Source organism: Oncorhynchus gorbuscha, linkage group LG01 (assembly GCF_021184085.1).
Source record: "Oncorhynchus gorbuscha isolate QuinsamMale2020 ecotype Even-year linkage group LG01, OgorEven_v1.0, whole genome shotgun sequence".
Taxonomy (NCBI): domain Eukaryota; kingdom Metazoa; phylum Chordata; class Actinopteri; order Salmoniformes; family Salmonidae; genus Oncorhynchus; species Oncorhynchus gorbuscha.
In genome coordinates, this window is record NC_060173.1 from 102,541,165 (window position 1) to 102,560,664 (window position 19,500).

Below are 19,500 nucleotides of genomic sequence, written 5' to 3' on the forward strand. Positions count from 1 at the left end.
CTACACTACACTGCAGACCCTACACTACACTGCAGACCCTACACTACACTACACTACACTACACTACACTACACTACACTACAGACCCTACACTACACTACAGACCCTACACTACACTACACTACATCACTACACTACACTACAGACCCTACACTACACTACACTACAGACCCTACACTACAGACCCTACACTACACTACAGACCCTAAACTACAGACACTACACTACACTACAGACCCTACACTACACTGCAGACACTACACTACACTACACTACAGACCCTACACTACACTACACTACAGACCCTACACTACAGACCATACACTACACTACACTACACTACAGACCCTACACTACACTACACTACAGACCATACACTACAGACCATACACTACACTACAGACCCTACACTACACTGCAGACACTACACTACACTACACTACACTACACTACACTACAGACCCTACACTACACTACACTACAGACCCTACACTACAGACCCTACACTACACTACAGACCCTACACTACACTACACTACACTACAGACCCTACACTACACTACACTACACTACAGGCCCTACACTACACTACACTACAGGCCCTACACTACACTACAGACCCTACACTACACTACACTACACTACAGACCCTACAGTACACTACAGACCCTACACTACACTACACTACACTACCCTACACTGCAGACCCTACACTACACTACAATACAGACCCTACACTACACTACACTACAGACCCTACACTACACTACACTACAGACCCTACACTACACTACAGACCCTACACTACACTACTCTACAGACCCTACACTACACTGCAGACCCTACACTACACTACACTACACTACACTACAGACCCTACACTACACTACACTACAGACCCTACACTACATACCCTACACTACACTACACTACACTACAGACCCTACACTACACTACACTACAGACCCTACACTACACTACACTACAGACCCTACACTACACTACACTACAGACCCTAAACTACACTACACTACAGACCCTACACTACACTACACTACAGACCCTACACTACAGACCCTACACTACAGACCCTACACTACACTACACTACAGACCCTAAACTACACTACACTACAGACACTACACTACACTACAGACCCTACACTACACTACACTACAGACCCTAAACTACAGACACTACACTACACTACAGACCCTACACTACACTACAGACCCTACACTACACTACACTACATCACTACACTACAGACCCTACACTACACTACACTACAGACCCTACACTACACTACACTACAGACCCTACACTACACTACAGACCCTACACTACACTACAGACCCTACACTACACTACACTACATCACTACACTACACTACAGACCCTACACTACACTACACTACACTACAGACCCTACACTACACTACACTACAGACCCTATACTACACTACACTACAGTCCCTACACTACAGACCCTACACTACACAACACTACAGACCCTACACTACACTGCAGACCCTACACTACACTACACTACACTACACTACACTACACTACACTACACTACACTACAGACCATACACTACACTACACTACAGACCCTACACTACACTGCAGACACTACACTACACTACACTACACTACACTACAGACCCTATGCTACACTACACTACAGACCCTACACTACACTACACTACACTACACTACACTACACTACAGACCCTACACTATACTACACTACAGACCCTACACTACACTACACTACAGACCCTACACTACACTACACTACAGACCCTACACTACACTACACTACAGGCCCTACACTACACTTCACTACAGGCCCTACACTATACTACACTACAGACCCTACACTACACTACACTACACTACAGACCCTACACTACACTACACTACAGACCCTACACTACACTACACTACACTACACTACACTACACTACACTACACTACACTACACTACACTGCAGACCCTACACTACACTACACTACACTACACTACACTACACTACACTACACTACACTACACTACACTACACTACACTACACTACAGACCCTACACTATACTACACTACACTACAGACCCTGCTTGTTGTTTTTAATGTAAATGTGAGTTTGATTCATTTAGTTGACGTAGCCTGGCGAGCTGACGCAAGATCCAAGGAAAAGTTGATAGGCTCTGAGTTACATCCCATAAAGCCACTAGACTTGCATTAGTGTAGGAATATGAATGACTTGTCTCTCCAATGATGGGTATTCATCATTATTGCAAGCGTTTCTCGTGGTGACAGTACGCAGGATAGCACTTCCCCCAAAAAATGTTTTTATGAAGAGACAAGGTCGGAGCCTGACCGGTCAGCCTCTCTGAATTATCAGACCTCTAACAAAGCACCTGAGAACTAGGATCTCTGACCCTTAAACCAATCACACGACCGTCTCAGACCCTCCACAGCTGTTTGCCATTGGTGTTTTTAAAACCAATTATCTGAGTGAGATAGTTTCCCCAAGACCAGAAGTCCCAGGACAGTGATCACCAGACCAGACTGTGTCTGTGAGGAGGCGAGTCAGGTTGTTGTTCTGTATTCTTATCTTATCCAACTAGATGACCTGGGGCCTGCACTTAAACTGAAGACGCTCTGCCCGGTGTCAGAACTCCACTGACAGTTAGTTGAACTCTGTTTTAGCCAGGGCAGACATACTGGATGTTTGAGGCCCAGAGAGCATATCTCTCAGAGGATGGTGTTTAAAGAATTAGAGATGCTGGTGAGCCAAAATTGATGATGATCCCAAATATCCACCAGATTTCCCCTAAGATGTCTATACTTTTCATATGAACACAAAATATAGAAAATCAGTCCTCAATAACTGTCTCCTGACTCTTCTACTCTGAGAACAAATGAGCTGCCATTGAGCCAAAACATTGGCGCTGCAGTCATTGTATGAAATAAACATGTTGTGCATCATCACAGTGTTGTTTTTATAGACCCTCGGTGGCAGTTTGATAGAGACCAGAATATGTCTCTCTCTTTGAGACACTCCCCAGACCCTCTAGTTCCCTTCGACCTGAAAAGGCCCAGGACCCAGGTACCCCAGGAGGCCCTCACCCCGGGGTGACCCCCAGCCACGGCACCCCCACCCCCTAGATCAGGGATGTGCAACTCCAGTCCTTGGGGGCCAGAGAGTCTAAACCGAAGATCATGATTAGTGGATTATTGGTGTCAAGTGTGTTAGCTGGGGCTGGGGCAAAAGTGTGGCACCAGTCAGGTCCTAGAGCTGCCCATCCCTGCCCTAGATTGATGTTCCTGCCTCCTGCTCCCACGCATTGTCTGGTTATGAAGTGTACTTCCTGTTTCTTCCCCTCTCGCTCCCTGTTCCTGTTAGAAAATCCCTTTTACGAAGGGGGAGGGGGGGATGTGCTAAGCCAGTGTAGAACCATGCCGTCATCGGGCTGTTAGGGTCGTGAGGATGTGAGGACGCTCTGTGTGTGAGCTGGCAGCTTTTCTATTAGCTGTGATGCTATGGGTCAGATGCACAACACAACACTAGCTGTTATGGCCTGAGTTCCCGCTCTGGGTTTGAAGTGAGAATGAAGTGAGTATCAGTGTGTTTGGAATAGCCTAAAAAGTGTTAAAACAAGATAAATGTCATGTGATAAAGTCACAAGAATAGAAAAAAATCCATCTGTGTTGGTTAGAACCAAAAGGAAAACCAAAAAGTGTGCAAATTTAATCACCTTGACGACAAGTTTCATTCACATTATCTTCATTCACCAGACAACAGAACCCTTTTTTATCCTGATCTGTTCTAATAGAGATAATATACCTTTTCTGCTCTGAGGAGATTCATGAACCAAGCCCACACCTGGGTGTGTTAACCAGGGTTAGGTCAGCTGATCTGGTGATCCATCAGAGTCTGGTCAGGTAGCTGATTACCCAGACACCTCATCAGTCTTACAGAGATCTTCGCTCGGCTCGCTGGTCCCCAAAGCTACTCTGACAGCATGCTAATGCTAACAGGCTAATCACAGGCCAGTGAGGGCAAGCGGTGTCTGCCCCCCTCCAGGTCCCTCTCTTTAAATGTAATGTGAATGCTTGGCCCACCACAGTGCAGCCCTGCTCCCAGCCTGCTCCCACCCTGCTCCCAGCCTGCTCCCACCCTTCTCCCAGCCTGCTCCCGCCCTGCTCCCACCCTGCTCCCACCCTTCTCCCACCCTGCTCTCACCCTGCTCCCACCCTGCTCCCACCCTGCTCTCACCATGCTCCCAGCCTGCTCCCACCCTTCTCCCATCCTGCTCCATCCCTTCTCCCATCCTGCTCCCAGCCTGCTCCCACCCTTCTTCCCACCCTGCTCCCAGCCTTCTCCCATCCTGCTCCTACCCTGCTCCCAGCCTTCTCCCACCTTGCTCTCACCCTGCTCCCAGCCTGCTCCCAGCTGGGTGAAGCATGGCGGTCATTAGCCCCCAAGACACATCTACTCAACACAGATAGCTGTATTCTCCTTACGACCATGTCCCCTGGACCCCACACTAGAATAGGACCCTTACTGTGATGTTAGAGAGGTGAGGTCCTAGTACCACAGTACCCTAAAGAAAATTAAGAGAACCAGTACCCCCCACCTTACCTCAGCTATAGGTAATGCGTCATGCTGACTGCAGTCAAAGAGCAGGTTGGGGTTTGCAGATTTTGGGTTCAGTGAGACTGGGAGTGTATAGTTAGTTGGGAGTGATTGGGTGGATTAGGCCTGTTGTTTGATGGAGATGGATGATGGTAGAGAAAATACCGTTTGGGAGAGGGAGAGAGAAGGGAGGGAGAGAGAGAGGGGGGAGGAGGGGGGAGTGATGTGAGCGTGTTGGCCGCTAAGACCCGTCTTGCAGGCTGTGTTTAGGGCTGGTTGCCATGGGCACCCACAGATGTGTCCGATCTTCATCAGGCGTTGTGTAGCGGTGTCCTGAGTGCCTTTCCTGTTCATGTTTACACAACTCTCTCTGTTTTTCTCTCTCTCTCTCACACACACACACACACACACACACACACACACACACACACACACACACACACACACACACACACACACACACACACACACACACACACACACACACACACACACACACACACACACACACACACACACACACACATATATATAATTCAACTCCATTTATATACAGTGCCTGATATGATTTACTGAACACCTTCCAAACACCTGAGGAGTCCTCTCTATAAAAAACATTTTCCAATAACCTTCTCCCATTCTCCCCAGCATCGTCCCTCTTCAGCCACCTCAGTCTTACTGTTTAAGATGGCATACGGATGTCCTAGCCAAGCTGTAACTGTCACCTAATGGACAATGTACTGCTTGGGATGTAAACATCCTATTTCCTAATGTACTATAAATGGAACCAGATTTCAAATATGTAATATAACCCCATCACTTCCCTGAGCCAATAATGTTCCTTTTCTATACTGTATGTTTATATGAATATGAAAGTTAACTTCCTCTGCTTCTTAGTCAGACTTCAAACCAGTCAAATAAAGTAAAAACAGGCTCTATGATGAACATCAATTCTACCTGTCACGTGTTGCTATGGAGCCAGGCCCTGACTTAATATGTGCCTAATATGTGACTTAGTATGTGCTTCTCTTACCTTCAGTCCCAAATCTCCCTATCAATAAATCATGTAGCATTTTAACTTGTCCCAGAGTGAGGGGTATGAAGAGAAGCACATACTCTCTCTTTCACACACACACACACACACACACACACACACACACACACACACACACACACACACACACACACACACACACACACACACACACACACACACACACACACACACACACACACACACACACACACACAGAGGGGGTGTGGTTGTTCCGTGCTCTCCTGTAAGCCCCTAATCCTTCTGTCGCCATGGCGAGCCCACGCCTCAGTAGGAGTCAGCACCGCAGACTAAACCTGGGGCTGTGAACGTTAAACTGGTTCAAATGGATTTTAATACATTGTCCTATAAACCTGCTATGTGTGTGTGTGTGTGTGTGTGTGTGTGTGTGTGTGTGTGTGTGTGTGTGTGTGTGTGTGTGTGTGTGTGTGTGTGTGTGTGTGTGTGTGTGTGTGTGTGTGTGTGTGTGTGTGTGTGTGTGTGTGTGTGTGTGTGTGTGTGTGTGTGTGTGTGTGTGTGTGTGTGTTGAATTCGACTTACCACACTGGCTTATTAGCCTGGCTGGTTCATGCTGTGTCATAATGGTCCTAGATCATTCTACATACACAAAACTCTTAATGACCAATCAAATAGGGGCTAAACTGTTGTGGTTGTATGGATGTACAATACTATAGAAGTCTAAGAAAAGGCCTCCCTCTCTGTATTTCTCCTCGCTTGGCGGTAACAAATTGCACGCTAGCTACCCAAAGCTTTTCCCCAGCCAGTTGAAGCCTCAGGCCGGTCAGACTGTTGCTTTACTACCCATAGTACAGGGCGGGAAGGGACAAGGCCATTCGTTCGTTGTGTGTAGCCGTTGGCATGGTGCTGTGTCGTTAGGACCACAGCCAACATATCCTGCTGGAATTTCCTGTCTGAATGGCGCCCCCTCCTCCTCCTCTCCTTCTTCCCTTGCTCACTCCCTCTCTCATCCCCCTCTCCCCTAGCTCACTCCCTCATTCTCTTTCGGAGAGAGAGACAGAAAGAAAAGCTGTTTTAATTACCCTGTCCAGGGCCCTCTTTCTCTCTCTCTCTCTCTCTCTCTCTCTCTCTCTCTCTCTCTCTCTCTCTCTCTCTCTCTCTCTCTCAGGATGTTATTATCACTGAGTACTTCCTTAAAGGATGAGCCCCTGGGTCTGTCCCAAATTGCACCCTATTCCCTATTCAGTGCACTACTTTTGACCACAGCTCTAAGGGTCCCGGTCAAAAGCAGTGCCCTATATAGGGAATTGGATGCTATTTAGGATGAACCCCTCAACCCCTTCTGATCTGATCTTGGCTGCTGCGTTGGGACATGAAAAGCGAATGTTTTCCCTTCGCTCGGAAACCTCGTACACTCAAATACACACACACACACCAGTGCCCTTTGTTAATGTGGAACACCTGTCTTTGTCTTTAGGGTGAGATCAAACCCGGCTTAAGACCAAAACAAAAAGAAAAGAGAATGGGGTTGTTTCTCACCCGCTCTCTGACAGGATGTTTGGCACTTCTGAGAACATTATTATGGGGGTTGGGAAGCAATATTATTAAAGACATTTAAGCAAACATGTTATGATGATGGAACATCTAAAAGGATAGAGAGCAGACAGACATGTATATATGTACCTGAACACAAACAAGGTTAACGCAGCTCAAGAAGCACGTTCCCATGAGGTGGGTGGATCAACTCCAATCCGAGATCCATACAGAGATAAAAGCAAGGAGGTTTTGAAGTGACACTTTCAGCCGTGTCCTGCCAGATGAGAGTGAGAGTGTCAGGGTGCCAAAGGCTGGGGCAATGTGACCCTACATTGCTGCACACCCAGAGGACAGCTGACAGTCCAGTGCCTGTGGACCCTCCCCTGTAACATATACAGTGGGGCAAAAAAGTATTTAGTCAGCCACCAATTGTGCAAGTTCTCCCACTTAAAAAGATGAGAGAGGCCTGTAATTTTCATCATAGGTGTACACTTCAACTATGACGGACAAAATGAGGGGGGAAAAATCCAGAAAATCAAATTTATGAATTTATTTGCAAATTATGGTGGAAAATAAGTATTTGGCCACCTACAAACAAGCCAGATTTCTGGCTCTCACATACCTGTAACTTCTTCTTTAAGAGGCTCCTCTGTCCTCCACTCGTTACCTGTATTAATGGCACCAGTTTGAACTTGTTATCAGTATAAAAGACACCTGTCCACAACCTCAAACAGTCACACTCCAAACTCCACTATGGCCAAGACCAAAGAGCTGTCAAAGGACACCAGAAACAGAATTGTAGACCTGCACCAGGCTGGGAAGACTGAATCTGCAATAGGTAAGCGGCTTGGTTTGAAGAAATCTACTGTGGGAGCAATTATTAGGAAATGGAAGACATACAAGACCACTGATAATCTCCCTCGATCTGGGGCTCCACGCAAGATCTCACCCCGTGGGGTCAAAATGATCACAAGAACGGTGAGCCAAAATCCCAGAACCACACGGGGGGACCTAGTGAATGACCTGCAGAGAGCTGGGACCAATATAACAAAGCCTACCATCAGTAACACACTACGCCACCAGGGACTCAAATCCTGCAGTGCCAGACATGTCCCCCTGCTTAAGCCAGTACATGTCCAGGACCGCCTGAAGTTTGCTAGAGAGCATTTGGATGATCCAGAAGAAGATTGGGAGAATGTCATATGGTCAGATGAAACCAAAATATAACTTTTTGGTAAAAACTCAACTCGTCGTGTTTGGAGGACAAAGAATACTGAGTTGCATCCAAAGAACACCATACCTACTGTGAAGCATGGGGGTGGAAACATCATGCTTTGGGGCTGTTTTTCTGCAAAGGGACCAGGACGACTGATCCATGTAAAGGAAAGAATGAATGGGGCCATGTATCGTGAGATTTTGAGTGAAAACCTCCTTCCATCAGCAAGGGCATTGAAGATGAAACGTGGCTGGGTCTTTCAGCATGACAATGATCCCAAACACACCGCCCAGGCAACGAAGGAGTGGCTTCGTAAGAAGCATTTCAAGGTCCTAAAGTGGCCTAGCCAGTCTCCAGATCTCAACCCCATAGAAAATCTTTGGAGGAAGTTGAAAGTCTGTGTTGCCCGGCAACAGCCCCAAAACATCACTGCTCTAGAGGAGATCTGCATGGAGGAATGGGCCAATAATACCAGCAACAGTGTGTGAAAACCTTGTGAAGACTTACAGAAAACGTTTGACCTCTGTCATTGCCAACAAAGGGTATATAACAAAGTATTGAGATAAACTTTTGTTATTGACCAAATACTTATTTTCCACCATAATTTGCAAATAAATTCATTACAAAATCCTACCATGTGATTTTCTGGATTTTTCCGCCTCATTTTGTCTGTCATAGTTGAAGTATACCTACAGTATGATGAAAATTACAGGCCTCTCTCATCTTTTTAAGTGGGAGAACTTGCACAATTGGTGGCTGACTAAATACTTTTTTGCCCCACTATATCTACCCTCTGTACCTTCCTCTTGTAGTCCTTGTGGCCCAGGAAACTATGCTGCTGTCTCGGTGATGGAACAGGCCTGCTCAGCCTTTCCCTTTAGATCTGGACAGCCCGTCTCTCTATGGGGGTCCTTATTTTATTTAGTGAGATAAAAGTTGTGCCTGTCTGCTTTCTTGTTTTCAAGTTAGGGTAAGCCTACTCCAGCAGGCTCTGAGCACCACTGACATCCCCTTGACCCAGACCCAGACCCAGACCCATTCCACCCCACTCTACCTTCTTTAGCAGCCCACTCTCCCTGCCTTGCACCAGGCATTATTGTGAGCCAGGAGACACATTTGGATAAAAGTTGGAACTTCTCTCAACGCTAATCCCCCCATTTAAGTTTTTGCAGGGGGGATTTTTGTAGCGTCTTTGTTGCCTCTAACATACAAGTTGACTTGAGAATGTGTGTCTTCTCTTACACACAAAAGGAAGAGAGGCTCGTTGGCAGACATCAAACGGTGTAAAACATTACAGAGACTGAGGTTCTCTAGGATTCTAGAGAGGTGGAGTGGAGCGCGAGGGAGGGATGTTCAGTTACACTGTCTTGATGTCATGATAAACACTTGTAAACAATTCTATGTAAGTCAATTTCTAACAACAATCACAGTTGTTGGGACAGTACATACCTGCATTTTAATGTCACAATAACCCACCAATAAGGGTACTGTACAATAAAGACAATCATGACAAGAATGAGTTCAATCACGTCTAAGTTCCAGTAATGTCTTGCTTTGTGTTTGCAAAGAAAAACACTGAAACGTTCCTGTTTGGCCTCCAGGCAGAGTTGAGTTACAGTGGCATGTTTTCTTAGACATGACTTCAGGAGTCTTTGTGCAGTAATGACGCTAAGTACATCTCAAACAGAGAGGTGCCAAGGAAGGAGCCATCAGGCTCAGAGGAAAGTTGAAGAAAGTTTCCCGACCTGTCTTTAGACACCACCGCGTGGAGGAGCTCTGTGGTGGGCTTAGCCTCAGTCCTTTTCCTACCCAATGAGCTATAAGGCCACAACAATCGCTGTCTTTTGCCTCAGTTTGTGTTCTGATCGTGGGCTGAGCTTTGTAGTGTGGCGGCTGTCAATCAAAGTGACGGGACTCTGTTGGGCTTCAGTGGCTTTAGCGATGACCCAGGAATGCGGACTCATGCAAGTAGAACTTCTCCTTAAAATCACACACACACACACACACATCGGCTACTCCCCTACTTCCTTCCTCCCCCTATCCCCCTCACAGAAGGAGATAATGATCTGTGCCACCTCTGACCCCCAGGTCATCTCTGACTCACTGGAGCACATGATGCTGCCCAAAGAATCTTAATACAGAGATCCCAGAGATCAACCAGACAACCCAAGTGAGCTGACCTGGCCTCCTCCTTCTCCTTCTTCTCTTTCTCCTTCTCCTCACTGCAATGCACACACACACTAGCTTGGATTCAGTACAAAAGACTCAGATCTTTTACTTACGTAAACCAGTGCCATTGTTGGGGTGGGATGTTGTGCTGAATATCCACGCTTTGATTTTATTCTGCATACATTTAAAAGGGGATGATGTTAAAGGAGGAAAAAACAGAACTGGCTATAACTTAGAAAGTGTTTAATGGGAGCAGAGCACTTCTGCTGTACTGTAACTTCATACAGAGAGCTAGAGGGAGAGGTTAGAGAGGCTTAGACTGAGAGGTTGTAATCATCACACTAATTAATGAAGGTCTGTTGTTTTTAACAAGACGTTCCCCGAGCTATGAACCTTTTTATGGCAGGAAATTGTTGATTTGTGCATTTTGAGTATTTCACATAAAAAAACACACTCATGGTGAAATTGCTCTGTTTCGCCCCCATTACAGATAGAGAGCTATTAATGGACACAAAGTACCCAGACCAGACTGTCTGTAACTTAAGGTTTCAATTACTGGGGTATTATGGGAATTGTAAATATTACAGTTACACCCCATGCTAAGGAGGTAAGGATGGAGCAGGAGCACAGCATCCTTAGCTCAGCCTGATCACTAGAAATATGCTCCGTTTTCTGACGTTTGAAAGGGCTAGAGAAAGTCAATATATGCCTTCCTTGGCAATCCCCCCCCAAAAAGATGTGTGTAGAGTAATAATCACTGCTAGTGTGTAGGATAATAACCACTGCTAGTTTGTAGGATAATAAACACTGCTAGTGTGTAGAGTAATAACCACTGCTAGTTTGTAGGATAATAACCACTGCTAGTGTGTAGAGTAATAACCACTGCTAGTTTGTAGGATAATAACCACTGCTAGTTTGTAGGATAATAACCACTGCTAGTTTGTAGGATAATAACCACTGCTAGTTTGTAGGATAATAACCACTGCTACTTTGTAGGATAATAACCACTGCTAGTTTGTAGAGTAATAACCACTGCTAGTTTGTAGGATAATAACCACTACTAGTTTGTAGAGTAATAACCACTGCTAGTTTGTAGGATAATAACCACTGCTAGTTTGTAGAGTAATAACCACTGCTAGTTTGTAGGATAATAACCACTGCTAGCTTGTAGGATAATAACAACTACTAGCTCGTAGGATAATAACCACTGCTAGTTTGTAGAATAATAACCACTGCTAGTTTGTAGAGTAATAACCACTACTAGCTTGTAGGATAATAACCACTGCTAGTTTGTAGGATAATAACCACTGCTAGTTTGTAGGATAATAACCACTGCTAGTGTGTAGAGTAATAACCACTGCTAGTTTGTAGGATAATAACCACTGCTAGTGTGTAGAGTAATAACCACTGCTAGTTTGTAGGATAATAACCACTGCTAGTTTGTAGGATAATAACCACTGCTAGTTTGTAGGATAATAACCACTGCTAGTGTAACGTCGTTCGTCTGTTAAATGAAGAGAGTCAGACCGAAATGCAGCGTGTAGGTTACTCATGACTTTAATTAAAATAATCGCGGTACATGAAATAACTGTAATTGAAAACAACAAACGAAACGTGAAACCTATTACAGCCTATCTGGTGACTACAACACTAAGACAGGAACAAACACCCACAAAATACAACGCGAAAGTCAGACTGTCTAAATACGGTTCTCAATCAGAGACAACGACAAGCACCTGACTCTGATTGAGAATTCAACAGACGAACGACGTTAAAGAAACACCCACCACTCACAGACCGAGCAGCGTGTGAACTGGCAGGAGCTAAAAGACGACGTTATGGACAGCAGAAGCATGGAGTATACTACGTGGGAAGAAATCGACAGGTGGGCGGCCGACCCAGAGCGAGTGCAGGAGCCCGCCTGGGATTCCCTACAGCAATGCGAAGAGGGCTATAGACGTATGGAGTCAAAGAAAAAGACAACTAGCTTGTAGGATAATAACCACTGCTTGTTTGTAGGATAATAACCACTACTAGTTTGTAGGATAATAACCACTACGAGCTCGTAGGATAATAAACACTACTAGTTTGTAGGATAATAACCACAATTAGTTTGCAGGATAATAACCAATACCAGTTTCTAGGATAATAACCAATACTAGTTTGTAGGATAATAACCACTGCTAGTTTGTAGGATAATAACCACAACTAGTTTGCAGGATAATAAACACTACCAGTTTGTAGGATAATAATGGTTTAGCTGCTGCTTATAGCCGCTGCTTGCTGCCAGTAACGTGAAGTGAGGTGAGCATCTCAAGTGTAGTGTGAGTCAGAGGTTTTCCTCTCACGACTGTTGTTCCTTGTTTATGTCCAGACTGTATCTCTCCTTCAAATGGGCACCTCCACTCACACACACACGCACACACACAAATCACACACATGAACACACACACATACACTAAGTTCAAAGGGCTGGATCGCAGCAGGTCTTTGTCAAAGGCCCAATGTGATCTTTCTCATCTCTCTTGTTTGAGATGTAGTAGGATTCCTCAGGACCTCTTTGATTATTTATTTAGCCTTCTTCCTGTGTGATAGGGCCAATATTTAACACGAAACTGCTCAGCCAGCTCTTTGTGGTTCATGTTTGCTGCATTGTAGCTTTAGGTTTTTACCCTTTTAAATATCTTGAAAGTCTTTATTGAAGTGCCCATATCTTTCTTATCTCTCCTCCCTCTCTTTCTTCTCACAGGTCCTCACCATCTCTTCCCCACGTTTCACACACCAATCCCGATCGACATGCGTCACCATGAGGGGAGGTACCATTACGAGCCACACCCCCTCCACACCATGCATGGGTAATTAAGACTAACTTATTCATTTCAGATTCACACCACTTGTGTTGCAGAGCAGGGCAGAATGGGAGTGTTCATGACAATGGCATCTAGCTGGAACGTTGGGCCCTTGTGTCAGAGTCTATCTAGAAGATAGCGAAGGAGTCAGGTGCAGGTCACAGGTCAGAGTAAATAAACAACTGTATTTACTCCATCCAAGAACGGAACAAAAATCCTGTTATCAAACAAGGACAAAACAGGATAGAACTCCAACACACGAAAGACAATCACGCACAAACAGAAAGGGAAGCCAGAGGGTTAAATAAGGAACATAATCATGAGATGGGAACCAGGTGTGTAAACAGACAAAACAAAAGGAAAAGTGAAACATGGATCGGTGGCAGCAAGAAAGTCGATGACGTCGACCGCCGAACGCCGCCCGAACAAGGAGAGGGAACAACTTCGGTGGAAGTCGTGACACCTTGCTTGTTTGTTTAACCTTATCTTCAATTAAATGAAATAATCAACTTTACAAGAATGTGAATGAGCAGGTCAGTCATCACCCTGTTGTGATTCACCCTCTGTGATTCCCTGCTTTCATCCGAGCCTGAGAGAGAGAAGCCTTTCCAAATGGAAAGAGAGAAAGTCAGGTCCATATCAGAGACAGATGATACTGAGAGAGAAAGTCAGGTCCATATCAGAGACAGATGATACTGAGAGAGAAAGTCAGGTCCATATCAGAGACAGATGATACTGAGAGAGAAAGTCAGGTCCATATCAGAGACAGATGATACTGAGAGAGAAAGTCAGGTCCATATCAGAGACAAATGGAGAGAGAAAGTCAGGTCCATATCAGAGACAGATGATACTGAGAGAGAAAGCCAGGTCCATATCAGAGACAGATGATACTGAGAGAGAAAGCCAGGTCCATATCAGAGACAGATGATACTGAGAGAGAGAAGTCCTTTCCAAATCAGGTCCATATCCAAATGGAAAGAGAGAAAGTCAGGTCCATATCAGAGACAGATGATACTGAGAGAGAGAAGCCTTTCCAAATGGAAAGAGAGAAAGTCAGGTCCATATCAGAGACAGATGATACTGAGAGAGAAAGCCAGGTCCATATCAGAGACAGATGATACTGAGAGAGAAAGTCAGGTCCATATCAGAGACAGATGATACTGAGAGAGAAAGAAAGCAGGTCCATATCAGAGACAGATGATACTGCCTTTCCAAAGAAAGAGAAAGTCAGGTCCATATCGGAGACAGATGATACTGAGAGAGAAAGTCAGGTCCATATCAGAGACAGATGATACTGAGAGAGAAAGTCAGGTCCATATCAGAGACAGATGATACTGAGAGAGAAAGCCAGGTCCATATCAAAGACAGATGATACTGAGAGAGAAAGTCAGGTCCATATCAGAGACAGATGATACTGAGAGAGAAAGTCAGGTCCATATCAGAGACAGATGATACTGAGAGAGAAAGTCAGGTCCATATCGGAGACAGATGATACTGAGAGAGAAAGTCAGGTCCATATCAGAGACAGATGATACTGAGAGAGAGAAGCCTTTCCAAATGGAAAGAGAGAAAGTCAGGTCCATATCAGAGACAGATGATACTGAGAGAGAAAGTCAGGTCCATATCAGAGACAGATGATACTGAGAGAGAAAGTCAGGTCCATATCAGAGACAGATGATACTGAGAGAGAAAAGAAAGAACCAGCCAGTTTAGCATTAACAACATCTCCCCTCCTTACGTTTCATGGTGTGGGACTTGGAAAGCTCTGTGGTCCTTCTGGCATGGTGTGCTGCAACACTAGGGAGCAAACTGCCAGGGAAACATCCTCTTCACATTAGAGGAGATTCACAGAAAGGGATCTGTCAGACAGACAAATAGGGAGACAGGCAGGGAGACAGGCAAGGAGGCAGGCAAGGAAGATAGAGAGACAGACAGAACTTTGTCTCAATTGTGTTTATTTTTGTCCTTCAGTCTCCAACCACACTGACATTTCTTTCCAGTCCACAACTTTTTATTTGTTGTCCGTCCCAGAAAAAGTTTAGTCTGCTTAACATTGCCAGCCTTCCTCTCCCTCCTCTGCTTAACATTGCCAGCCTTCCTCTCCCTCCTCTGCTTAACATTGCCAGCCTTCCTCTCCCTCCTCTGCTTATCTTAAAAAACACAAACAGATGGATAAAACAAATCAATAGGTTTGTGGGACTTGTCCTTCCATTTATATTCACATATCTGATGTTGATGGTGATACAATATTTTTTTCCTGCAGCAGAAAAGCTATTCATCACAAAACAAACCAGGAAGGAGTAGTGGGGATGAAAACCGAGTCTGTACTCCGACTGCAATGATTAACGTGATTTGATCTTGACAGTGCTCCCCTAATTCATCAAGCCCCTAATCTTCCTCCGGCTGTGCCAAAATCACCCAAATTGCGTAACATTGCTCTGCAAATTAAGTGGCGGTTTCATATGCCAGTGTTGTGTCGCTTTGTTACCCGCGCTACAGTATGTCAGGGGTTCTGCTTCCTGTCTGCCTGAGCATGACGCCTCCACACTGAGACCCTTCGTCACTGTTTGCATGGAACAAAAAAAATAGAAAATGGTATATCATACACTACAGTTGAGGAACAATGGTAAAGTAATTCTGCTTTGAAAGTTGATAAACTTGTAACCTCACTTTTGAGGAAATGGCCCTTGAATGTTTTTGTAAACCTACAGGAGAGATATATTTTGTCTACACCCATCCGACTTTGTTCGTCTCTACTTTGGTCAAGAAGGAGAGTGATGGAGTGCTGACCTGGCCTCCACAATCACCCGACCTCAACCCAAATGAGATGGTTTGAGATGAGTTGGACCGCAGAGTGAAGGAAAAGCAGCCAACAAGTGCTCAGCATATGTGGGAACTCCTTCAAGGCTGTTGGAAAAACATTCCAGGTGAAGCTGGTTGAGAGAATGCCAAGAGTGTGCAATGCTGTCATCAAGGCAAAGGGTGGCTACTTTGAAGAATCTCAAATATAAAATATATTTTGTTTAACACTTTTTTGCTAACTAGTATGTAGTATGATATCTATATATGTTATTTCATAGTTTTGATGTCTTCACTATTATTCTACAATGTAGAAAATAGTAAAAACAAAGGAAAACCCTTGAATGAGTAGGTGTGTCCAAACTTTGACTGGTACTGTATAATATCTGAAAATGTAGCTACCTATACTATCTTACCCGTATACATGAATGGACGTTTCTCCCACTCTTTCACAGATGTCAAGGTTGCCCATTTGAATATGTAATACAACAGCCTTCTGTGTGTTCTCTTTCCAACTCCGTCTGCATATTTGCAATCAAACGCGAGAATTTTCTCCATCTCCTTAGCTATCATGCTTTAATTCCCAAGGGCATTCCACTGATTTCAAAACTCGGTCCTCCAGAAAGTGGAGAACAACACCTTTGCAGTATCTTTCAAAAAAGACGCATTAGAAAGGTTTACCTACACAAACTGACCAGCTCATGTTATAGATAGATGCGTGCTACATATCAGACAAATCCAAACTCATCTCTGCATGTCCAGCCCATCCATTATCTCTGCCAATCATGGCTCGCGGGAAGGTTACACTCTTTGTCCATGGCTAAAACAACTAGGCTCGTAATTGAATAATTTTATTCGTATTTTCAGATGGCATACATGTTTGTTATTAAGGTATATGGAAGTTCACGTGTTCCAGAAGGGATTTCTGCCAAGAAATGCATTGTTATAAAAAAATAAATTTACGTTCAAATGCCTCTCCTGTGAAGTATGGACGTGCAACAAATGCCTAGTTTCCTGAAACGAGTCACATATTATCACAATACTTTGGTGCCAATAGGATATGTATTGTGAATCTCAGGATTCTACATGTATTGTGATTCGATACTGTGAATTTATTGTGATTCGATGTTCCAAACCATAATGCCTGCTGAAGAGTGACAAGAGAGAGCCATGAGAAAACCAGTTTTGATCAGTCATGGAAATAAAAGTGCCAAAAACAAATTGGCTCCCTGTTTAAAAAGAAGTTGGAGAACAAGCTATGAAGGAAAATGATTGCCATTTTGGTGCAGGTACAGCCATACGGCGCACAAATAATATTGCGGTATTGTCAAAACGATTCGATATATCGTCAACATTTTTATCCCAATATGTAACTATATCCATGCCTGACAGTGACTCCGTAAAGAGCTAGCTAAACTCAGCAAAAAAAGAAACGTCCTCTCACTGTCAACTGCGTTTACTTTCAGCAAACTTAACATGTGTAAATATTTGTATGAACATAACAAGATTCAACAACTGAGACATAAACTGAACAAGTTCCACAGACATGTGACTCACAGAAATTGAATAATGTGTCCCTAAACAAAGGGGGGGAGTCAAAATCAAAAGTAACAGTCAGCATCTGGTGTGACCACCAGCTGCATTAAGTACTGCAGTGCATCTCCTCCTCATGGACTGCACCAGATTGGCCAGTTCTTGCTGTGAGATGTTACTCAAATCAAATCAAATTTATTTATATAGCCCTTCGTACATCAGCTGATATCTCAAAGTGCTGTACAGAAACCCAGCCTAAAAACCCAAACAGCAAGCAATGCAGGTGTAGAAGCACGGTGGCTAGGAAAAATGCCTCACACAGGAAGCGGCGCAGGTCCTAATCCAGGCACTTGTCATCTCCCGTCTGGATTACTGCAACTCGCTGTTGGCTGGGCTCCCTGCCTGTGCCATTAAACCCCTACAACTCATCCAGAACGCCGCAGCCCGTCTGGTGTTCAACCTTCCCAAGTTCTCTCACGTCACCCCGCTCCTCCGCTCTCTCCACTGGCTTCCAGTTGAAGCTCGCATCCGCTACAAGACCATGGTGCTTGCCTACGGAGCTGTGAGGGGAACGACACCTCAGTACCTCCAGGCTCTGATCAGGCCCTACACCCAAACAAGGGCACTGCGTTCATCCACCTCTGGCCTGCTCGCCTCCCTACCACTGAGGAAGTACAGTTCCCGCTCAGCCCAGTCAAAACTGTTCGCTGCTCTGGCCCCCCAATGGTGGAACAAACTCCCTCACGACGCCAGGACAGTGGAGTCAATCACCACCTTCCGGAGACACCTGAAACCCCACCTCTTTAAGGAATACCTAGGATAGGATAAGTAATCCCTCTCACCCCCCCCCTTTAAGATTTAGATGCACTATTGTAAAGTGACTGTTCCACTGGATGTCATAAGGTGAATGCACCAATTTGTAAGTCGCTCTGGATAAGAGCGTCTGCTAAATGACTTAAATGTAAATGTAATGTAATGAAAAACTCCCTAGAAAGGCCTAAACCTAGGAAGAAACCTAGAGAGGAACCAGGTTATGTGGGGTGGCCAGTCCTCTTCTGGCTGTGCCGGGTGGAGATTATAACAGAACATGGCCAAGATGTTCAAATGTTCATAAATGACCAGCATGGTTGAATAATAATAAGGCAGAACAGTTGAAACCGGAGCAGCAGCACGGCCAGGTGGACTGGGGACAGCAAGGAGTCATCATGTCAGGTAGTCCTGGGGCATGGTCCTAGGGCTCAGGTCCTCCAAGAGAGAGAAAGAAAGAGAGGACACCGAATAGGACAGGAGAAGTACTACAGATATAACAAACTGACCCTAGCCCCCCGACACATAAACTACTGCAGCATAAATACTGGAGGCCTCTCTTCCACCAAGGCAGCTGCAAGTTCCCAGATATTTCTGGGGGAATGGCCCTAGCCCTCACCCTCTGATCCAACATGTCCCAGACATGCTCAATGGGGATTGAGATACGGGCTCTTCGTTGGCCATGGCAGAACACTGACATTCCTGTCTTGCAGGAAATCATGCACAGAACGAGCAGTATGGCTGGTGGCATTGTCATGCTGCAGGGTCATGTCAGGATGAGCCTGCAGGAAGGGCACCACATGAGGGAGGAGGATGTCTTCCCTGTAACGCACAGTGTTGAGATTGCCTGCAATGACAACAAGGTCAGTCAGATTATGCTGGGACACATCGCCCCAGATCATGACAGACCTCCCAACTCCAAATCGATCCCGCT

At 45.0% G+C, this 19,500-nt stretch overlaps 1 protein-coding gene across 2 annotated transcripts in view; it reads left to right on the forward strand.

Moving 5' to 3' along the window:
- The window catches only part of LOC124047576 (zinc finger protein GLI2-like), a 161,759-nt gene that overhangs the window by 68,179 nt on the left and 74,080 nt on the right, over positions 1–19,500 (forward strand). For both annotated transcript variants that reach the window (XM_046367897.1, XM_046367888.1), the window contains exon 3: positions 13,328–13,433. In XM_046367897.1, the coding sequence (XP_046223853.1) occupies positions 13,328–13,433 (106 nt within the window). The remainder of the gene's footprint in view (positions 1–13,327; positions 13,434–19,500) is intronic.